Source organism: Amphiura filiformis, unplaced genomic scaffold, assembly GCF_039555335.1.
Source record: "Amphiura filiformis unplaced genomic scaffold, Afil_fr2py scaffold_21, whole genome shotgun sequence".
Lineage (NCBI taxonomy): Eukaryota > Metazoa > Echinodermata > Ophiuroidea > Amphilepidida > Amphiuridae > Amphiura > Amphiura filiformis.
This window is the reverse complement of record NW_027305485.1, coordinates 1,435,640-1,458,664: the sequence shown is the minus strand read 5'-3', so window position 1 is coordinate 1,458,664 and position 23,025 is coordinate 1,435,640. Positions and strand designations below refer to the sequence as shown.

General features: G+C 37.6%; 2 protein-coding genes across 2 annotated transcripts; one reads left to right on the top strand and one right to left on the bottom strand.

The window, feature by feature from the left end:
• Window positions 1–5,529, bottom strand: LOC140143360 (partner of Y14 and mago-like). Its single transcript, XM_072165217.1, is given in 4 exon segments — window positions 1–976; window positions 979–1,238; window positions 2,087–2,180; window positions 5,459–5,529. Coding segments are annotated over 4 exon segments (519 nt in total). The 5' UTR covers window positions 5,490–5,529; the 3' UTR covers window positions 1–842.
• A 220-nt stretch (window positions 5,530–5,749) lies between these two features.
• LOC140143359 (synaptosomal-associated protein 47-like) lies at window positions 5,750–22,593 on the top strand. Its single transcript, XM_072165216.1, has 4 exons — window positions 5,750–5,883; window positions 17,922–18,098; window positions 18,957–19,748; window positions 21,534–22,593. The coding sequence occupies exons 2-4, from the start codon at window positions 17,933–17,935 to the stop codon at window positions 21,824–21,826; spliced, it is 1,251 nt and encodes a 416-aa protein (XP_072021317.1). The 5' UTR covers window positions 5,750–5,883; window positions 17,922–17,932; the 3' UTR covers window positions 21,827–22,593.
• The last annotated feature ends 432 nt before the right edge of the window (window positions 22,594–23,025 follow it).

Here is a 23,025-nt window from a genome sequence, read left to right as displayed (position 1 = left end):
AAGAGGAAAAGCACTGAAATATGCTCAAAATGGGCTGAAAATGAAAGAAAAAGCTAAAATTTTGCCTCAAAGAAATTTCCAAAAAAGAGGAATTCAGCTTAAAAGAGCAGATTTCACACCCCTGCACTTTTCAGGTGTTTGTTTGAATTCAGGTCTTTTGTGAGGTAAAATTTTTAGCCCAAATTTAAACACCTTTTCTGGTTTTTGAGTGGAACTGCATTGCATATATCTCATTTACAAACACACAACTTGCCAAAGAAACAAATGACATGAATCAAAACTTTTCTCTATAGTTGTTTTGCTCTCGGTGAGTCTGTGAAGTCACCTGTTCATTTCATTGGACACAGTTGTCACAGCATCAAACTGCGAGTGTTTGCTCTAATCCTAGCTAGCATGCATACACCCAAATTTAAAGCTTGTACAGGTGTACGCCACAAAACAGCTGACTCAGTCCACCTTGCCAATAGTAAAAATACAAAACAAAACAAGTTTGGACTTGGACTTCCACCAAGTTCACCCTTTTAGCAGTGTTGATGTTAAACCAAAACTTTCAAAGGGCCAGCCCATAGGGTCTCAAAATTGATAAGTCCTGGCTAATTAAAATGACCCCTCTACATATTTAACATATCTTAAGGTTATTTGTTATTTATGGGTAGTGTTAGCAGGAAGTCAAAATGTTTACGGGCCATTCAGGCCCTACAGTCTCAAAATCTATGGGCCCTCATCAATTTTAACTTGACTTTTTGTGAGAAATTGGTTTAAAGACCTACAGTTGCTAAGTTGGTTTTTTATACAATCTTAAATACTATAATTAATGAATATTAAAAAAAATATCACAGTTGTCATAACTCCAGAGTTCTCAATTCCTCCTCCCACTCTTGCTTGCGTGACAACTTCTCTAATTGTTCTTTACTTGGAGTTACGATTTCCCCACTGTCGATCTTCTTTTGCAGCTCTTCAATCTGCCTGAGTTTTTGCGAACAGTTTTGGCGCGTTTTTCTGAATCAACCGGCGTGGCAGTACTAGATGGAGATGAGATTGAAACAGATTCCACTTTCTGTGATAAGTCATTCATGTTCTCACTACCTTGCTGCTCCTTGCGTTTCTGTTTGCGTCGTTCATTTTTCTTGGCTGATTTTGACAGGTTTTTCTGTGGTTCCGGTTTAGCCAGCTCTACATGAACACCGGGTGGAAGTTTTGGTTTGCTGTTCATCCATTGCTTTCCTTTGCTCTCATACCTACAAAGAGGGCAAAACAGTAACTTTGGAGTGAATTAACAAATACATAAAAATATGTCACTGGGTGGAAAAAACCTCATGTACCTTTGGCCTTTGAATATAAGCCTTAAGTTGTAGGTAAAGACTTTATATTGAAGAGGTTGCTTCATCCATGTTCATGGGCCAAAAGTACATGCAGGAAACATGTTCAAAGTAACACGTCATTTTTTTGGCCCTTGAAAATGGATAAAGCTTTGTAGGTGTAGCCTTTATATTGAAGGGTTTGCTTCATCCATGTTCAAGGGCAAAAGTATAAATTCATAAACTTATAAGTAATATTTTTTCCTGCCGAATGACGAAATGGAATTTTATCAATCAACTGCTACCTGTAGTTTTTACATGTGTGGTCCTCAGTTTAAGGCAAATAGCGCTATAATGCATTTAGCATGCATTTGAGGTCTTTTGCAGCAGTTTGAGACTGCGGACTGTCCTCAGTTGGAAGCAAGTCCGCAGTTTAGGGTGAAAAATCTTGTGTGTGTACTTGTTTGCTGGTAAACACGTACGCACCCCCATCAGAGCTTCTTTTATAGTCCCCTATCCAAAATTTGCTTGACGGGAACAAAATGTTCATGAGCCCTTTAATAGCCATATTAGATCATTAACTACATCATTGATCAAAACAATGAAATACAAAGAAAATGAAAATTCAAGTATTATGACAGCCATATGTGCATGTCCGATTTGCTTCAAACAAAAGATGTGTACTATACCCAACTCAATTAATTTGTGTAACATGCTGAATATATATTTTCAAAATGCCTGATGATCCACCTTAAGAAAACATCTTGCTTCTGCTTTTAACTACTTACACTGGTACTTCTTCCTGAGGAGTGTATCCTTCCTTGACACGTCTGGGCTTCCTCCAACTTCCATCTGGACGTTGGGTAGCGGGGATGTACGTCCCTAAGATAGTAAAAGAAATTGGTATCATGGTGAGGTGATATTTCTGATCCAAGTCAAAAATGTCAAAATATGTTTGAGCAATAGCTGCAGTCTGCAATTCTGGTGCTGCGTTTCCTGTACTCATAGTGATGCCTGTGATGGAGACCAGTTGTTTACGTTCATTTACTACAGACTTTCTAATTTTTTACATTATGAAATTTTATCCATGGTAAATTTTGTTAACTCTCAATTCAATTACCCATCTTTAGAATCTAGGCCTGTTATCGACTGTCGAAAGTGTCGATAGTCGGAAAACTCACAGACTTCCGACATGTTGGAACACTCAATGGTAGTATCGATACACAAACGATGTACTGTCACAACATCAAAAGCCACTAGCGCTGATAGCTTAAACATTTGAAATATAAATAGCACAAGTTTGTTGACCTTAAGTTCACAGTTCAACAAAAATTATACACCATTATATTAAGACATACCCCCTCAACGAGGAGCATACTCAGCATAGAATTCACAAATTATGTGACATGCAAAAGAAGTCATCACAGTGATGTGAATAATAACATAATAAATGGACAAACACATATATACATTGTATGTAACTATCATGTCAGTGACATGGGCACCTTCCAACCAATTACAGCTTTGGAATATCATGACATAATGTTCACTACTGTTCACTACTGTGCAGATCACGTGAGGTAGAGCAGTAATGCCACACGCAGGATCTTAGTAGAGCATTTGTTTTGATGAATTGGGTAAGCTTAATTGGTAGGTCGGTTGGTGATCAATGGGCAAGTTAAGATATTTCCCACGCTGTCAGGTTGTTGACTGTCGATACATGTCGATTGTCGGAAGTATTTTCTTCCGACATGGCGATACACAAAATCTCTATCGATAACACCACTATTAGAATCTAAATGGATTCATTGAAGCAGCAATTTGAGACCCCTGTATTCATGTATTGGGCTTGACTTGCCCCATATTATGCCATGCACAGGCATGAGAATGGCTTCGAAAACTGCCTGAAAAAGCGTGTGAAGATGACTTTTAATGAACATTTCACTAATTTTAAGTGGTGCAAATACATAACATGCATCTTGTCCTTCTATTAGGAACATGTACTTCATTTTTGGGAGCAATTTCTAATTTTCCCACATTTCTTCATATACCACATTTCATCATAAAGTTACACCTGACTTTACGGCTGCAATTCAGCTCACCGGCAAACTTCCTTTACTTGATAACCGATTTTAAATTGCAGCAAAATTTATGTTTGAAATTGGCACTTTTTAAATCCCCTAAAAGCCGTCAAAATCACCCCACCCACAAGGTAGGCCTACTTATACGACTCGTATAATACGAGTCAATCGCCTCAAGCTGGAACCATTTATAATTTAGTTAAAGTGCAATTTTTGTTGGTAACATTTTTGATGTGATCGTCCATGTAGTGATCGCCTGTTACTTCCATATTAATTTATGATATTGCTTTTTACGCGGTGTGACAGTGACTGTATCATATCATGATGTGCATCACTTCAGCTTCAGCAGGATCAGGAAAATAATTGTTGTGTTGCCCTCTGTCATGTGGTAATGTTATCAATGCGCGATTAATTGCAATATGCGCTCAAACTAGTCACGCAGCGTGTAGCGCTATGTCCGCAGAGATTTGCGAAGCGTCATGATTGCGTAATGTATTTTATTATTGTAATTGTGTGATTTCATAGTTTTACTAAGAAGATAAGCCGGCAAGCACGTAACATGGTGGCAGCGGTGGGATGTATAACTTAATTCATTATGTTTTGGAGAGATGGAAACTTGTGTGAGATTATCATTGGAGAAGAAATTTATCACATAAATTTTATTTGTATTTATGGCAAATGTAACGTTTGGAGAATATTTTATAAAATGAATTAAAACGTGCATTAAAAACAAATGTATGCATGAAATTATATTTAGGCACACAAAATGATGTAAATTTAACGCGATTTAAATGGGCATTTTTGAGATGATTGACACAATCATATAGGAGTTCGGGGAGTGTCATGTAGTAATGTGCGTGATTAATTGCAATACGCTCAAACTAGTAGGCCTACGCGGTGCGGCGCGCTATGTCTGCAGATTTGCGTAGCGCCATGATTGCGAATGTATTTTATTATTGTAATTCACTTTTGAATGTAATGTCCGACCGTGATGTCGTAAAACTATGGAATGGGAGAAAAGAGGAGAGAGAATGGAGAGAGGAATAAAAGGACTCTAACTAGTCTAAGAATTATGGTAAAACTTCGCCTGATGGTGTGATAATTGTGTGATTTCATAGTTTTACTAAGAAGATAAGCCGGCAAGCACGTAACACCCTCGAAGAATGACCCTAAATCCTGAAAAATCAGGGTTGCAATTTTTTTTTAATGTGACAATTTTATTATTTTTACAGATAGACTTCACCTCAATTGATAATAACAGCATCAGCGAGCATGCGGTTGATTATTATAGGAAGTTGCTTTACATACTTTTAAATTAGTACTATAACCAGTAATTTAGCTAATCCTTAATAGGCCTTAGTTTAGGGCTCATCCGCCTTAGAACATACAATATAGGTATCCCAGGCAAACCTTAGTTAACACATTTGCTAGTCAGCGAAATTCGCCGAGACCGGGGCCCAAACACAATGCATATTTACATAGAAATTTGAATTTTTTTCGAGAACAGGTCGGTGAAGGAAACCTACATAAATATGTTTTCTATACTACACTTGACCCAAATATATGATTTTTATGGTGATAATCAAGTCGCACATGGAATTTTAGAGGATTTTGATAGCAGTTCCATTAAAAAAGCTGCTATCGCCATGAGACTAAGATCTAGAAACACCCCTAAATGCCGTTTTTGGGAATTTTGTTAGCAAAATCTTTTTGATGAAAGTCAATCTTTGTCAGATGTAACTTTGTTACGGAAAGTGCTATGACAAAAATGTTTTCAGTTTTGGCTTTCTTTACTCAAGGGCTTTAATTTGATATGTAAAATGATGCAGTTTGATGGCAAATTTGAATTCACCTAGCATACCTATACAATAATATGCATGTATATGTATGACACAAGGTTGCAGAATTTTGCACCTTTCCGCTGACGATAAAAATTAATGTCGTCAGTGTACTTAGCTGATACATTTATCAATCTCATCATTTCATCGAAACACATCTCACAATCCTTAGCTCTATTACTAGTTAACTAAATTACCAAATAACATTGCATATGTTCCTAAAATCAACACAAATACTTACCAGTTTCGTCGGACACTACGTTCTCTGCCATTGAAAGAGGTCAAAGGTTACTTCTCATTATGAAGTTTCTAGGTTGTTTATTTTTATTTTCCTTGACATAAATTGAAATCAATTTGAAATGAAATACACACTCGTTGCACGAGGGAATATACTTCAACTATTAGGTTATTTCACAAAATTGCAAAATAAATGAAAAATTTAATATAATAAGTAAATTATCGAGACAATTTTGTTCAATCAAAATTAGAAACACAATTTACATATTGTAAACATTCATTCACTGTGACCTGTGTGTCTGACGGAAGAGCAACAAGCACTTCAATTTCAAATCCCATTTTTGCTCGATTTTGATGCAATAATCTTTTATCATTCCCCGTGGTCATTTCAAGAAAAGACATCAAGGACATTATTTGCAAATGGTAACGGTAATTAATGTAAACTTTTTTACGATTTTTTGAGCAAATATAAATGTCATGAATTTATAAATATGTCGAACTCAATCATTGTCAATGCTCACTGACTATTGCATTGACTTCATTTGATTGAAATGGAAATGCCAATCTATGCCTATAATAAATGCCGCTGTCATGCAGATTGCCACTGCAACAAGTGGCATGACATATCAGCCAATCGCAAGCCTGCCCTTGTCTGCGTCCGTATGTCTGCAATGCACTTGCTTCACACCGCTGATATAAACAGGGATCAGAATTTAGGTGAGAATGGATTCTCGTAATTGCAAAGATTCTCAGAACAGATTTGGCGTGAATCAAAGTTGATTCGATCGCAAACTTTTGAAGTTTCAGTTGATTTGCAAGAATCAAATGATTCCTGCAAATTTATTCTGCAAGGACCAAGGGAGAACAGTGCCAGTGCATTGATTGGTCACCCAAGGTTATATGAGAAATAAATAAATAAATAAATAAAAAGGATCAAGATTGATTCTCGCACTGTTAAACAAAATTCTGACCCTGATTGATCACACCACTCTCAGCGCCAAGCAAGAGGCTTGACAGCAACTGCATCAATCCGAAGTTGATCGTGGGGGCACAAATTTTGTTATATGACTGTGGAGCAGGCCTCTCGGTATGCCTGGTCGAGCACCCTCACAGACCCGAACGTAGTGAGGACTGAGGGTGCTTGGTATATCCGCCATGTTTCAAATACATGGATGGCCAGCGTAATGGCCCGCAAATTTAAGCTTTATGAGAAGCCTATTTTAGTTGCAAAATGAGAACACAAGAGTGGCTTATCTTTAACCCACATTCTCAATCTCTCATGCTAGAGGTTAAAATAAAACGATCCCTAACTAATTATCAAAAGATCGTGAATTTAATTTCTTGAAAGCGTGCCGCTAAACGATTTGTTTACAAGTAACAATCCTTGTTCCGACACCGATACCGTTCATTCGGCAAACCACGTGATCACTCAGGTGAACTAGGATTGGACGATCGATTGCGTTAAATTTTATCCAGGTTACCGACGTACCGGGCCTAATGGCGATACTCGCGTCTTGGAAATATTTTTCAACCACGTTGCAAAATGATCGGAAATACACCATCAAGGCGACTTGATCGGTAAGCATCATTGAAACTAGCCAATATTTTTATCGTAGTGGATACCGGTACTCAAAATATTGGCCAGCCCTATGACGTGATATATTGGATAGGCAAAAGACAAAATCCTATAAATATTCTCTAAATCAATAGCCGGGATCGATAAGGCCGTGTGTTTTGAACTCGCCACCCTTAGCGTTACATCACAAATATTATGAATTTTTACACCAATCAAGTTTCAAATTAGAATATCTGGGCAATTCCAAGCAACATCATTCCGCAACGCAACTTTTGCACATGATTTCTTTTTAATGCAGCAGCCAATTAGGAAGGTGAATAGTATAATGCTATCTATTTTGGGTAAGTGAAAGATTAAAGTGGGAGAAACTTTTCCAAACAACCCTAATTTGCATATGCAAACTTTGCGTTGTGGAATGATGCTTGGAATTGCCCATCTACACAACTATCAACCCTAAACTAGCAAAAGTATACATTTTTGAAAAGCTGAAGGCATAAGCAATTCAAATATACACATTTCAACTCATTGTACAGGGTGACCTTGAATTTATACAGGGTGGAATAAAAAAATTCCAAATAAAAAATGGGTCACTTAAGGCCAGTGTAATGGGAGAGAACATGGACCTTTTCGAGCATCATTATTTCTGAATTGTATGTCAAAAGTATATAAAACTATACATTTTTGGAAGGAAATGAGTCAAGGAATCCCATGGTGACGTCAGATTTGTTCAAAAATCTCGAGTTTTTGAAAAAATCACAAAAAATCACTTTTTTACCCCAATTTTTTTGTGACAACTTAGAAAAAAATCTGTTTGGAGTAAAAAAATTCAGTTAGCTTTTCATAAAGAAGAGACATGAACTTAGGGAAGGTTTTTCATTTTTTTGAAATTCGTCTCTTTTTTCGAAATATTGAATAAAACATGTGAAAAAAGCAATTATGTCACTCTATTAAGCTAAAAATTGCACAGAATGGTGTATATTTTTGTTTAAAACAAATATTTTGAAAAAATGAGAAAACCTTCCCTAGGCTTTGATGTACTCTAAACGATAGTGCAAAAAGTTTACCTTTTGCTTGCATATTTATCGAGTTATCTTGTCACAAAAATCGTGCAATATTGTCAAAAGTGAACTCTGAGAAATCGACGTTTTAGTAAAAAATGTCAAAATTATGCACAAAACGCCCTTATATTTTAAAACGGTAAGACTTTCACGCTTGTAAAAGCTGTATCTGGTGTATGGTCTAAATATGCATCTTTTTGCACCAATAAATCTATAATGTCTGCTTTCAGTGCGCCAAAATTCAAAATAATTAAAAAATCTAAGTGGCATTTTGACTGCAAATTTTTGTTTTGTTTACACCACATTTGCTGGCGTGAACAACAAACCGAATGCGCCTAGACTGCGTTGGACATACGGCGCAGAGTTGCGCCGCGTCACTCTAAGTTTAATCGCGTAATCAAAATATTTAGCATTCAGCAAGCATTTCTGACTCATTATTTCCGCCAATTTACTAAGCTGTCTTGAGCCATGTGACTTTTTAGAGTTGAAAAGAGTGAAACAAATCAAGCAAAAATACGGGTAAATATTAGCAAGTTGTATTATTATCAGTTTCAAGTGAAAGAATACATCTTAGTGTTGATAAATATCAAGAAATCTCAAATTCGGGCGTGAACGAATGTGTCTTCCATTACTCTGGCCTTAATGCATTGCTTATTACTAACTTGCAGTTATAAACTGAAAGTAAACAACATTGATTTGGTTAGAGGTTAGGGGGATCCTACTGACTGGGGAAGAAAAAAAATCACAGCTGTTTGGTAATCTCAGAATACAGGGTGTCCCAAAATATGTTCAAATTTTTTACAATTCAACATATTTTGAACTGAAACATTTTACCCCTAACCCATACAGAAAAAGTAAGTCCATATTTAGATTCCTCATCAAATTTCCTCTCAGAAAATGTATAGGGGCCTACTTTGACTATGATAGGATAAGTAATTAAATATTTACAGCAACTTTTAGATTTTGAAGACATCCGCATTGCTTACTACAGTGTTTAATATGAAAACGGATAGTTTTGTACGTAAAAGTTTGTATTTTATAGACTAAACCAATCATAAAGATTTCAAAATGATTAAAAACAATTAGCCTTTCACAAGAGCTCTTAACCATGCCTGTAGCCCATATGGATGCAAAGATATGATCAGTTGATTCAACGTGCACACACAAAATCTATATTTCTCATAGACTTTGTACATACCGCCACAACCGCCACCGCCACAACAACCACCTCGGCCATTCTGAACTCAAAAAATTACAAGATACATATTTGGTGCATACGCACCAATATGAACCTCGCGCCAATCGATCCGTGTTCAACGTATAAGTGACGTATATTTCATTGCTTAAGCATTGGAGAAATAGGTAACCTTGAAATTAGGGACCCAAATTTTATGATTTTTCTTATAACTTTAATACTGTTAGGTGTACGACCCCAGGTTTGTTTTATTGTATTTGAGCCCGAACGGACAAAGTTTGAAATTTGAACCCTCTGTGATGACCTTTGACCTCGGTTGACCTCAATTTTATTTCGGGCATGTATTCCCCTCGTATCAAGGATTCCACCTACCAAGTTTGGGCCTGATCGGACAACGTTTGAAATTTGACCCTCCGTAATGACCTTTGACCACGGTTGACCTCAATTGTATCTCGGGCATATATTCCCCTCGTATCAAGGATACCCCCCTCCAGTAGTGAGCCCGATCGGACAAAGTTTGAAATTTGACCCTCCGTAATGACCTTTGACCTTGGTTGACCTCGATTTTATTTCGGGCATGTAATCCCCTCATATCAAGGATTCCACCCACCAAGTTTGAGCCCGATCGGACAAAGTTTGAAATTTGACCTCTCCGTAATGACCTTTGACCTCGCTTGACCTCAATTTTATTTGGGCATATATTCCCTCGTATCATGGATTCCACCCACCAAATTTGAGCCCGATCGGACAAAGTTTGAAATTTGACCCCCTCCGTAATGACCTTTGACCTTGGTTGACCTCGATTTTATTTCGGGCATGTAATCCCCTCGTATCAAGGATTCCACCCACCAAGTTTGAGCCCGATCGGACAAAGTTTGAAATTGGACCCTTCCGTAATGACCTTTGACCTCGCTTGACCTCAATTTTATTTCGGGCATATATTCCCCTCGTATCAAGGATTCCACTCACCAAATTTGAGCCCGATCGGACAAAGTTTTGAAATTTGACCCCTCCGTAATGACCTTTGACCTCGCTTGACCTCAATTTTATTTCGGGCATATATTCCCCTCGTATCAAGGATTCCACCCACCAAATTTGAGCCCGATCGGACAAAGTTAGTGACGTATTATGATGCTTAATTGGGATACCAGGTAAAAACCACATGTGCCTGCTCACGGTCAAAAAAATTTTATTGCATGAGGCGAAGGGGCTTTGGTAGTAGGTTACAAAAAGTCACATCAAAAATTCCTCCGGAGCTTGTTGCCATAACAACGGCAGATTTTGTGATTTTAGCGGTTTTTGCTTATTTTGGGGTGAAAATAAGAGAAAATATACACTTTTCTGAATTGCTCTTGACTTAAAATTCGAGGTCAAATCAAAAAAGCAACCTTATCACCATAATGTACCATCTTTGCACTTTTCACAGGTGTAAAAATATTTCAATAATATTTCCCCATGTGCAATTTTAGGGATGGGGAACATTGACATTTTAGCACTTTTGAAAAAATGACATTTTTACCCTATCTTTGAAGTCAAAAAACTAATTTTGCTTGAGCACTCAGAATTATTTCCTCTTTGGTGGTACTTTAGCAAACATTGCCCCTTCCAAATCTGGTAAAAAAACTCTGGGGCTATTTGTCCTGTAAAGCCAGTGTTGCCAGAAAGTTTGGCAACTTTCAAAAAAATGCATTTTTCGAAATAATGCATTTTCTACATATTTTCTCATATAACTTTTTATACGACCAACTTAATTGAAATATTGACCCTTTGCGTACAAGATTTGACATACAACTGCTTCCGGAAGCAACACTTAGAAGAAGAGTCGTGTTCTGCAAAAACCGGTATTGCCAGAAAATCCGACTTTTTAAATCTATAGATATTTCCACTAAGCGCATTTACTACAGGCTCTAGGGAGGAGTTCGTGTACATGACTCTTTCAGAAATTTACCTTGCATTTTCATGTTATATAAATTATGCAAAGACCTTCAAAAATTTTGAGTAAGAAAATCAGATCAAGTGCAATCAAAAATGGCGCCCAAAATGGCCGCCAAATAGGGATTTTCCATTAAAACACACTATAGCAACATACAAATGATCTAATGATGAAAAGATATAGATACAATATGTTTCTAATCAAAGGAAATACATATATGCCCATTTTGTTTCATTCGGATTTTAAAAATACAAAATGGCGTCCAAAATGGCCGCCGGAATAACCTATTTCCATTGAAATACACTAGAGCAACATGAAGTTGATATAATAATAAAGTATTCTCAGTGGAATTAATTTTTATAACCAAAGGAAATAAATATGCACACAATTTGTTTCATTGGTATCTCTCAAATTCCAGTGTTGCCAGAAAGTTTCCTAATTTTTTTAAACTGCATTTTTGAAAATAATGCATTTTCTACATATTTACTCATGTAACTTTTTACTTAATTGGAATATTTACCCTTTGCATACAAGATTTGACACACAACTGCATCCGGAAGCAACACTTAAAGGCTACAGAAGAGTCGTATTCTGCAAAAACCGGTATTGCCAGAAAAGCTGACTTTTTAAATCTATATTTCCAATAAGTGCATTTTACATAATTAAATTTATTTAATTATTTTAACTGTTACCGTTATTTTATCTAGCTTTATCTGTACACAGAGGATGATTTAAGGAAGCCCCATCATGCACTGCAAACATGTTATCACTAGAGTTTCAACTGCCACTTTACTTTTCAAATCCCATTGAATTCTGTGCAAAAGATGTTGTTTAAGAATTGTGCGTGTGTCATTATTACTTGGTCGATTTCAGAACAAAAGTGATGTATGCATAAAGGATAATTCACAACTTCTGTAGGTAACATAAAATGTGAAATCGACTGGCATTTTGAATGCGTTTTTATTGTAAATATATTAGTCCAAATTCAAATTTAACCATGCCAGTCAATGCAATGTGCGAGCAGTGGTGTCATGTTCACTCACACAGCTGTGCTAATCGCAAGTCAAAACAGTGGCATAGTGGGAAGTGCTTAAATCATCCTCTGATCTGTACATATGCTAGCACGATCTCATACAGGTTTTGAAACTTGGGCTTGGTGTTGCCAGATAGTATGAAAAACTGCTGTCACCCAAAGACCCCTTAATTTTCCTTTCAATCTGTCACCCACATACCCTTATATATCCACTTGAACAGCTAGCAACCAGTCACCTATCACTGATTTTGTTACTTCTTTTGAAATAACAAAGCCATCAAAACCATTTGAAGCCATTTAGAACTAGGTTTTTACATTTAATTTGACTTTTTCTTTTGTCTTTTCAGTTCGGTGAAAAGTATGGAGAGTGCAGACTGCAGAGGTGTAGCCTAGTCAACTTCCGTAGCATAGCTGTATAGTCTAGTGCCTATATATATGTAGCTTTTCCCTAGTTAACTTTCCTAATATAGCTATAGCCTAGTTAACCTTTTCAACATAGCTGTAGCCTATTAAACTTTTGTAAGGTAACTGTAGCCGAGTCCACTTTCCTAACATATTAGTACTAGTAGTACAATCGTTTTGCAAGGATGGATTATGTATTACTAATAAAGCCATGACCATGCATGTTACCAAGAAGTTGGTTGATGAAGACACATTAATCATGTGACTAATCAATGTCATAAGAAGTATACTATGAAATCCATTCTAGAAATAATATCAAAACGGAATCCTAAGACTCAAGACCAAAAAGCATCTCAGTAGAACAACATAGATGTTACAAAAGTTACAGTTATCCGACATCCGCCTAGAACAGTTTAATTGGCTCTGGACATTGCTAGAATGGATTTTAGGCTATTATTTCTGATAACATTGATTAGTCACATGATAAAATAAATATGTCTCAATCAACTAGCCTTGGCCTCTTGGTAACATGGTCATTATGTATTTCACCGACTCTCGCATTCTTTTACCATTGCTGGTACTTGTACCATTGCTGGTACTTAGTGTTATCACCAGTTACCCGAAAAAAAACCTCAGTATTTGGACATAGACCCTATGAACGCATATCTAGGGTCTATGGTGTGGACAGCAAGAGTCTCAAAAAAACACATGCATTTTACTTAAAGTAGGGTTCTGGAAGACTCCTGATTTTTATAATTTCAGCTGTAAAAGACTCTAAATTGGTCATTCCTTACATTATCTAGGTTATTCCAGACGATTTTCAACCAGAGAGTTAAGAAAGACCCTTGATTCTAACCGCTTGCAGGTCCGAAAGCCCCCCTTTTACCGGTTCGCCGTCAGCTCCCAAAGACCCACCATCTCCAAATTCCAGTGGAGCATACCGACCCCGGGAGGGGGCACTTTATCTCATCAAGCGAAACATCGTGGGAAGTGGGATTGCTTTATTATCCAGAATCCATCCTTGCAAACAGATTTTAGGTACTATCACTCAGAAGTTAGGAAAATTGACTCTGCTACATACCAGCTACGTTACGGAAGTTGAATAGGCTACAGCTATGTTGAGAAAAGTTAACTGGGCTATAGCTATATTAAGATAGTTAACTATATACTACAGCTATAAATAGGAACGTTGACTAGACTACAACTACTAAAGTTCACTATGCTACAGCTTTGTAGTCTCCAAATAAGTAATCATGGCATCACACTGCTTATTCCATTTGGCTCACGGATCGGAAATATGAATTCTATTTGTATTTAATTATTACTAGGACATTAACTGGAAATATCCTAATTTGGCGGCCATTTTGGATTCCATCTTGAATTGCAGAGATTCAAATGAAACAAATTGTGTGCATATTTTATTTCTTTTAGTTATAAAAATTAACTCCATTGAAAATACTTTATTATTATATCAATTTCATGTTGCTCTAGTGTATTTCAATGGAAATATGCTATTCTGGCGGCCATTTTGGACGCCATTTTGAATTTTGGACGCCGAATGAAACAAAATGGGCACATATTTATTTCCGTTGATTAGAAACATCAATTGCATCGATATTTTTTCATCATTAGATCATTTGCATGTTGCTATAGTGTGTTTTAATGGAAACCCCTATTTGGCGGCCATTTTGGACGCCATTTTTAATTGCACTTGATCTGATCTTCTTACCCAAACTTTTTTTGAAGGTCTTTGCATTTATAACATGAAAATGCAAGGTAAATTTCTGAAAGAGTCATGTACACAAACTCCCCCCTAGAGCCTGTAGCCCGGGGCCTGTAGTAAATGCGCTTATTGGAAATATAGATTTAAAAAGTCAGATTTTCTGGCAATACCGGTTTTTGCAGAACACGACTCTTCTGCAGCCTTTCAGTGTTGCTTCCGGAAGCAGTTGTGTGTCAAATCTTGTACGCAAAGGGTCAATATTTCAATTAAGTTGGCCGTATAAAAAGTTATATGAGTAAATATGTATAAAATGCATTATTTCGAAAAATGCATTTTTTGAAAATTTGCAAACTTTCTGGCAACACTGGCTTTACAGGACAAATAGCCCCAGAGTTTTTTCACCAGATTTGGAAGGGGAAATGTCTGCTCAAGTACCACCAAAGAGAAAATAATTCTGAGTGCTCAAGCAAAATTAGTTTTTTGACTTCAAAGATAGGGTAAAAATGTCATTTTTTCAAAAGTGCTAAATTATCAATGTTGCCCATCCCTAAAATTGCACATGGGGAAATATTATTGAAATATTTTTTGCCTCTGGGAAAAGTGCAAAGATGGTACTTTATGGTGATAAGGTTGCCTTTTTGATGTGACCTCAAATTTTAAGTCAAGAGCAATTCAGAAAAGTGTATATTTTCTTTTATTTTCACCCCAAAATAAGCAAAAACCGCTAAAATCATAAAATCTGCCGTTGCTATGGCAACAAGCTCGGAGGAATTTTGATGTGACTTTTGTAACCTACTACCAAAGCCCTTTCGCCTCATGCAATAAAAAATTTTTGACCGTGAGCAGACACATGTGGTTTTTACCTGGAATCCCAATTAAGCTTTCCAGGAAGCTTTCCCTTTAAAGGGAATTTTATCAAACACCCCAATCAATTTGCCCATGACTATCACTGACGTGCAATTCAGCCTCTACACAGCAAACAAAAGTCATAGAACGCCTAAAATATACAAAAACTCTGAAAATACTAAAATTTCACGCTTATTATATTACACATTATCATCGTTTGAATATTTGTTTTGACGTATATGTCATAAATATTTAAATGAAGGTAAATCTAATTTACTATATTCAGGCTTTCCCCATGTCCCCACGTTCGATTCAGAAGTAAACACTAATAGCTCGCGCCGGCGCGAGCAATAACTCCACTATCTTAGCTGATAAACAATTCTCCTTTGGAGGTCTGTTAGGTCACTCATTTAGCTACAAAATGACACCAAACACACTACAATACCTTTTGTTTAAGCAGAGATATAACAATTTGAACGAGTCTCGATTTGGAAAAGCGTAACAAAACCACCATTTTTGGGTGGCGAGTTCAAAACGCGTGGCCATAAACGTGAATGTACTATGCACGAGTTTGATATGAGACGAAAATCTTTGGATACCGGGGTAGAAAATGATGAATATCTCCCGTAAATGATTTCGTATAAAGAAACCAGATATGGTTCCTTGCACTTGAATATATATTTTGAACAGATATGATAGTCGTTAGCTTGCGCCTTGAGAAAGAAGCTTATGTCTTGAGTCAAAAAACTGACAATAATTCTGATTTATATGTGCCGAATTATATAGCGCAGTGTATAGGCCAATCGTGGAGGTAGTCTAAAAGCATATGACCTATGGCGTACCATGCTCGACTCACACATAGCGAGGTCAGTCACCGGCCTAATCGGAGCTATTGTCAGTAGCCTTAGTCAGATGTCCTTCGGCCCATTATGTGACTCAAAACTATTAAACAGGTCGATACAAAATGGCCATGCGTGGGGGTGGATTCGACTACCATGGCGATTTCTGCCATGAAGATATCGGGCGCGACATGTTTCTCATTTGATAGTGTTTAAACCAACCAATAATCTATTGCTGAAGAGGATAATAAGCATTGTATTTTGTCTAGGTATGTATTTAATCAACATTAACAATGAGAGGACATTCCTGAACCTTGATGACTTGGGGATGATTTGAAATGACCGCCAATTATGACTTTATTACCAGCAATGTGGAAAAAGAGACACATGTAGAGCCGAAAAAAGGTACCATTTTGTTTAATGAGCAGAGTTCAACAAACCATAACCCCACTTCTGGATATCATTTGAAGTCAAATGATATACATACCATTTAAAGCTTATGATATATATTTTCTAAACACGAAATAAAACAAAATTGACCAGGGGCCAAATTTAGGGCTGATTCGTAGTGTCCGGTCACATATAACCAAGAACAAACGATGTTTCCTTTGAGTGGGTAGGGGGTCAAAGAAAGAATTTTTTTTTACCAATATAGGATCAGATATCGGCCGATATCACATCATAGACAAATATATGCCATATCGGTTGAGCCCTCGTTGTACAGTAGAAGGTCATGTGTTTTATACTCGCCTCCTTTTGCGTTACATGGCGATTTTGGTTTTCACGCCATGAATTTTGCTTTCATTATTCATATTTCTGAAGTATACCCCTAGCATAGTAAAAGTATACATTTTCTTGTAGGAAATTTCTCAGGGAATTCAAATATGAACTCAAAATGAACACCAGGTATAAGGTGCTTAGTTACATACACAAAAGTGGGTAACATTTTGTGTTTCAAGGTATACAAGGTTTTCATGTCTTGTATTTTTCTGTGGTGACCCTACATCAGTTGTAATGCTATTTTCTTGCAGTCCAGGGGTGGACCCTTACAGCAAAATACAATTGTTTGAGGTTTATGATTTTAACAATTTAAATCCGAGCAATCAAAATTTGTTGAAAAATTAACTAGAATTTTGCTTAATATTAATGAACTACTATGTACTGATACTTATTTAGATTACATCCTATACCAATTTGATTAGCATATTTGTATTCTCTGGTTCAACAGCTTTAAAAAAATGCATACTTTTGTTACCCTAGGATGAATACCTCTGAAGATATGTGGCAATTTATCTGAGCTTATATGTCGCGGTAATCAAAATGTTAGTGTTTTACAAAATTGTGTGTAAAAGATAGGAGAAAAGCATAAGGTCATGTTATGCGTCTTGAATTAAAGTCCTTTAATCTGACCTAAAGTAAGGCTAAAACAGTGAATCTTGAAGAAGAGTAATGTAAGCTTATTTTTATACCCAAAAAGAGGTAATGCACCACGAATAAAATATCAAAAAATTTCAAATTTCATATTTGAGGGCTTAAAATAAAATTTCCCCATTGAGTTTGTACAGGCGGCGCCGCTTCCTGTGGCGCCGCTTCCTGCACCACCCTTGGTCTTCAAACTTCAAATAGCTATATCTCCACTTCAGTATAAGCTAGACCAATGCCACTTTGCAGGCATTTGGCATATTGATACAGCTTTAAAATGATACCAAATATTTTGGAATAGCTTTAGTAGTTTTTAAAAAAGAAAGAATTACAACAGCTTGATACCAAAAAGCGTAACAGCACCACCCTTTCTGGGAGGCGAGCTCAAAACGCGCGACCAGAATCATAACATTTCAAGATGATTTTTTTCTGTCTTTCAGACAACAGCAGCATGGATGAAATAGCAGGCCAGCATGCTATACGGGAATGGGGGACATCCAGGTATACAGAAGATAAAAAATGGGTGAAAGGAACACTGAAACTTGGGGCCAATTTTCTCTGCTTTCAGGAATCGGAAAGTGACAAGGGCTTGATTCTTTCTCTGGACTGCATCACAGGTAATTAGGCCAAGTAAAATAAATAATGTAGGCCTACATCATCTGGACTTTCTCAAAATAGGACACTCTCAAAATTTGGTGAGCGAGGCACATATTATTTGTTAAGTTGTTACAAATTTACTGTTCATTTCTGTGTAAAATTGCAATAAAAAGCGCAGTGATTTATAGTGTGCTACGCACAAGCACAACGTCTAAAGGTTGATCTACTAGCCTCAGCACACTTTACATGTTGTCGCTAACCACTACGGCCCACATCATTCCATAAACCATTTAACAACCACACAGGGACTTTGCAGCTTCAAGAGCACACACCCTAGACATTCAACGAATGACCATCGCAACCAGGATCAGGTTCCCGAGTTTCGTACGGGTTACAATGAGAACTCAGTAAGTTCCTTGTCCAGGGAAATTTCAAGCTGATTCAATTTTTCCATGAGAGTGTATTAGTCACCACCAGGATTGGTAGCCGCAACCTCTCGCACCATAGTCAAACGCCTTATCGATTGAGCTAGTAGCTTGACTGCAGCAGCAAAGGCTTTGTTAGCACATAAAAATGAAGAGGTCCCTAATATTTGGGGTCTCTCGATCAGTCTGAAACACTGTCAGTCCGACTCCGAACCACCGCTTAATTAAGCTTAAAATTTGGACTAGCGGTGGTTCCTACTGACAGGGTTTCGGACTGATGGGGTGTACCCTAATATTTTTGTTATTTCCCCAAAGCCCTACCCCTGGTAAAGTTCTCTGTTCAAAAAATTACTAATTCCAAGGAGCAACAAGATAGATATTTTTTTGAATACCAAACAAGTGTTATAAAATTTTGAAAATGATACTATGATTTTTTTTATAATTCTTTTTCAGAGATAAGAATGGAGAAAACATGGCTTGTATTCAACACCATAGTGCTTCTTGTCAGCCATAAATCTTACTGGTTCTCGTCTTTCACATGCGCCAGCCCGTACGTCGTACTAAACACAATAGAGCATTTCTGGAGAGAAGGTCTCCTCGTTAATGCGGAAAATTCCAGAATTACTGGATCAAAGCTGAGAACAAGACTGGGGAAAGAGATGCTGATGGAAGCGCACGATGCACAGGCTACTCTGGCTGCTGCGGCTTCAGACTTGCATCATCAGGGTGAACAACTCGGAGATGCCTTTGATGGGGTGGATAGAATCAATCGAGATCTAGGCATAGCTGAAGGTAATCTAAGCAATATGGAGTCCTGGTTAGGACGATGGCGTGTCAGACCAGTTACGACTGCTCCCACCAGTGGTTCCACCGATGATGAAATTGTGGAATACTCTATTCTTTATGCATTGAAGCCGCAAGATGCTCAAAAACCAGGATATTTTAGCATTCGGAACAAAATCATCACATTAAGCAATTCAAAGCATGTTGAAGTGTTGTCTTTCAAACCGGAAGAAGTCACACGCATAACGGTACCGACACCGTGGGAACTTGTCATCGTGAGGCGTCTGATTGGCCAGCCGGATGTGTATGCATGTATCACAAGTGCCAAGCTTATTTATGTGTTGAGATTGTTACAACCTGTTTATGGGAGGAAACTGGATTATGAAGATCCACAAATGCATGGGCATGTAGAGAGGACTAGCACTAAACAGCGGGCTTCGTCACAGCAACAAAAACTACAAGGTTTGTATATAAACTGTGTTTTTTGATGCCCGCACATGTGCAATACGGTATACCTCTTGTCTGATATCCTTTGATTTGCAGGGATAGCGTTAACCCCCGATCGGGGGTGAATGACCCCCTAAATTTAGAAAATATTAATTTTTCACCCTCTATATTTGGAATATGTGCAAGCTCGGGGGTGAACTATGACCCTCTACTTACTACCCCTGACTACACTGCAAAATATTTTTCACCCCTGAGATTTAATTTTCACCCCATGTATTTGGATTTTCTGCAAGCTTGGGAAAAAAAACACAGGAAAACAACCCCCAACTTTCGGGCCTTAATGCTACCCCTGTTGATTTGTATGAATCATGCAGGGTATAATTTGCATTGTTCAAAATTGAGGTTGTACCGAGGACAACTAGAGCATAAATTCTGCTTGTCCTCGAAACATTTCAGCTGTCCCCAAAATGTGTCATATTTTTGAGTGCAAAAATCAAATTTATTTGTTTATGTTTTTTACTCTGGAAAATCAAAATTCAAAGCCACAAATTGGTAAACATGTCCCAAGCTTCAAAATTCGCCATTCTGATCATGCGGATCTTATAAGCACTGGTTGGCACCATTGGTTAGTGAAATGGTTAATTACATGTAGAACTGGACATGCTAAACAAGTGGACATCACAGACAGCATTATAATACTTTGTGCTAGTAGTGTTCAGTAGATCTCTCATGATGATACAAATCACAATCAAACATGACAAGTCAAAACTTAATGTCAGGTTTTTTTAAAACATCATGTTTTTACCAAAGAGATTACATGTATGTACCCAAAGAGTACTCAGAATTGTACAGTGCATAACACTATGGTAATATTCCACCATCTTGGTTCACCAGGGACACCAAAATAGTGTGCCTCGAGCATTTGTTGGCAAAAGCCTGAAATCTGACAATAATTTGTGTCTTTGAGCTTGCACATTTTAGTTGAAACCCATACAACCCTTATGGAAGATATGACCTAATTGTGTTACCTGAATGAGTGACTCTGTTTGAAATCTTCACTCCCTGTGTTGGAGATTTTAAGATCCTCTATTCCATCTCAAATGGAATAGCCCAATAAAAGGTTTGTAGCTACCGTATTTCATCAAATAGTTGCCCCCCCCCCTCCCTCAAATAAAAGCCCCCACCACTTTTTTCAATCAAGATGTTTCAAAAATTCCGATATTTCCATGCTATCTTGTGTAGTAAGCTTACCAAGTTGCTCACATGGTCGGTAATAGCAGCAATAAATGGCGAAAATCTGCATCATAAACCCGGAAGTGAACCAAAAGTCAGCGTCAAAAGTTCATAGTTCGTCATTTTAGCGTGACTTTTAAGCTTACCTAATGATTTTAACGGGAACTGTCATGCTAAAAATGACCTCAAATAAACGCCCCTTGGGAAAATGTAACGCCCCCGGGGGCATTTATTTGACGAAATACGGTATGTAGCAATTAGTGTGCATTATCTGTACAACGCATTAATAGTGCAACGTAAACAAGTTCACACTTTAAATCGTAGTTTCTCATCAGGTGCAAGATAATCTGGAGGTACACTATTTTACCTTCCATGAGTGGTGCACATGCATGACGGAGTCAGTACATATATTCTCTTTGGTTTTTACAGTAGATTTCTTCTTGTTTTTCTCTAATTCAAATCTCTGTTAGCTAGCTCCTGTAACAATTTTTTTGTTGTAACATCGATGATATCATAGTAGTACCAACAAAATGTATTGATCACCTATTTTTTTACTCATAACTACAGAGTTAATATCAAGTGCAACTCAAATGAGCCAGAATCACCTACAGGGCACCACCGCTTTCGATCAAGACCGTCCAATAGGACCACAGCTCCAAGCTCTCCACCAATCACAGGGCGTAACAGATGCAGAAGCAGATGAACTCAGTCAGGTTCTGAGAGGCCTGAAATCATTGGCTACTGAGATAGCACCAGAGCTTGATAGGCAAGATCAGCTGCTTGATCAGCTTACACAGGAAGTGTCTGATGCTAGTGATCGAATAGGGAGGGATACCAAAAGAATCAATCGCCTTCTGTGAACAGAGTTGCCAAGTCGTCAATTTGGTAGCCCAATTGAGCGACTTTTGAAGATTTTCCCAGCAACATGTTAAGTGTTTGATGCTAGTGACCGATTAGGGAGGGATACTAAAAGAATCAATCGCCTTCTGTGAAACAGAGTTGCCATGTCGTCAATTTGGTAGCCCAATTGGGCGACTTTTGAAGATTTTCCCAGCGACACAATAAGTGTTTGATGCTAGTGACCGAACAGGGAGGGATACCAAAAGAATCAATCGCCTTCTGTGAACAGAGTTGCCAAGTCGTCAATTTGGTAGCCCAATTGAGCGACTTTTGAAGATTTTCCCAGCGACATGTTAAGTGTTTGATGCTAGTGACCGAACAGGGAGGGATACCAAAAGAATCAATCGCCTTCTGTGAACAGAGTTGCCAAGTCGTCAATTTGGTAGCCCAATTGAGCGACTTTTGAAGATTTTCCCAGCGACATGTTAAGTGTTTGATGCTAGTGACCGAACAGGGAGGGATACCAAAAGAATCAATCGCCTTCTGTGAACAGAGTTGCCAAGTCGTCAATTTGGTAGCCCAATTGAGCAACTTTTGAAGATTTTCCCAGCGACACATTAAGTGTTTGATGCTAGGGAGGGATACCAAAAGAATCAATCGCCTTCTGTGAACAGAGTTGCCATGTTGTCAATAATAGTAAACAAATAATTGATGAATGTTTCTGAGCAATGTTTTCACAAGGTGGAAGATTCAATGAGTTGAAATCAGTGACGACAACCACCGCCAAATGGAAAAAAAAGAGTCATTATCTAAAATGTTTTTGTTTCAATTGCCTTTTTGATTTGTGTATAATCCCCTCATAGGTTTGTCAGTGCTTTCCTGCAATGTATCCCACCAAACCAAAAATGGGACTTGCTCCCACAAAATGTGTGTAATGTCGCAACTTGATTAGTTTCAGGACCTCCTGGCTGCTGAGTTGATGTTCTTTATTTGATGCACACATTTACAAGCTAGTAGTACGGCCTTTGTGTATGCCACATTCACAAAGGACATTCTATTAGAGAATAAGCGATAGAATTTTTATTTTGCCTATCCTCTATCGTGTGATAGGCGACAGGCAGGTCCAATATTTTGAGTAGTGGATGCCGCGCACACTCACGATAAAAATATTGGACCTGCCTGTCGTCTATCATAGGTAGAGGATAGGCAAAATAAAAAT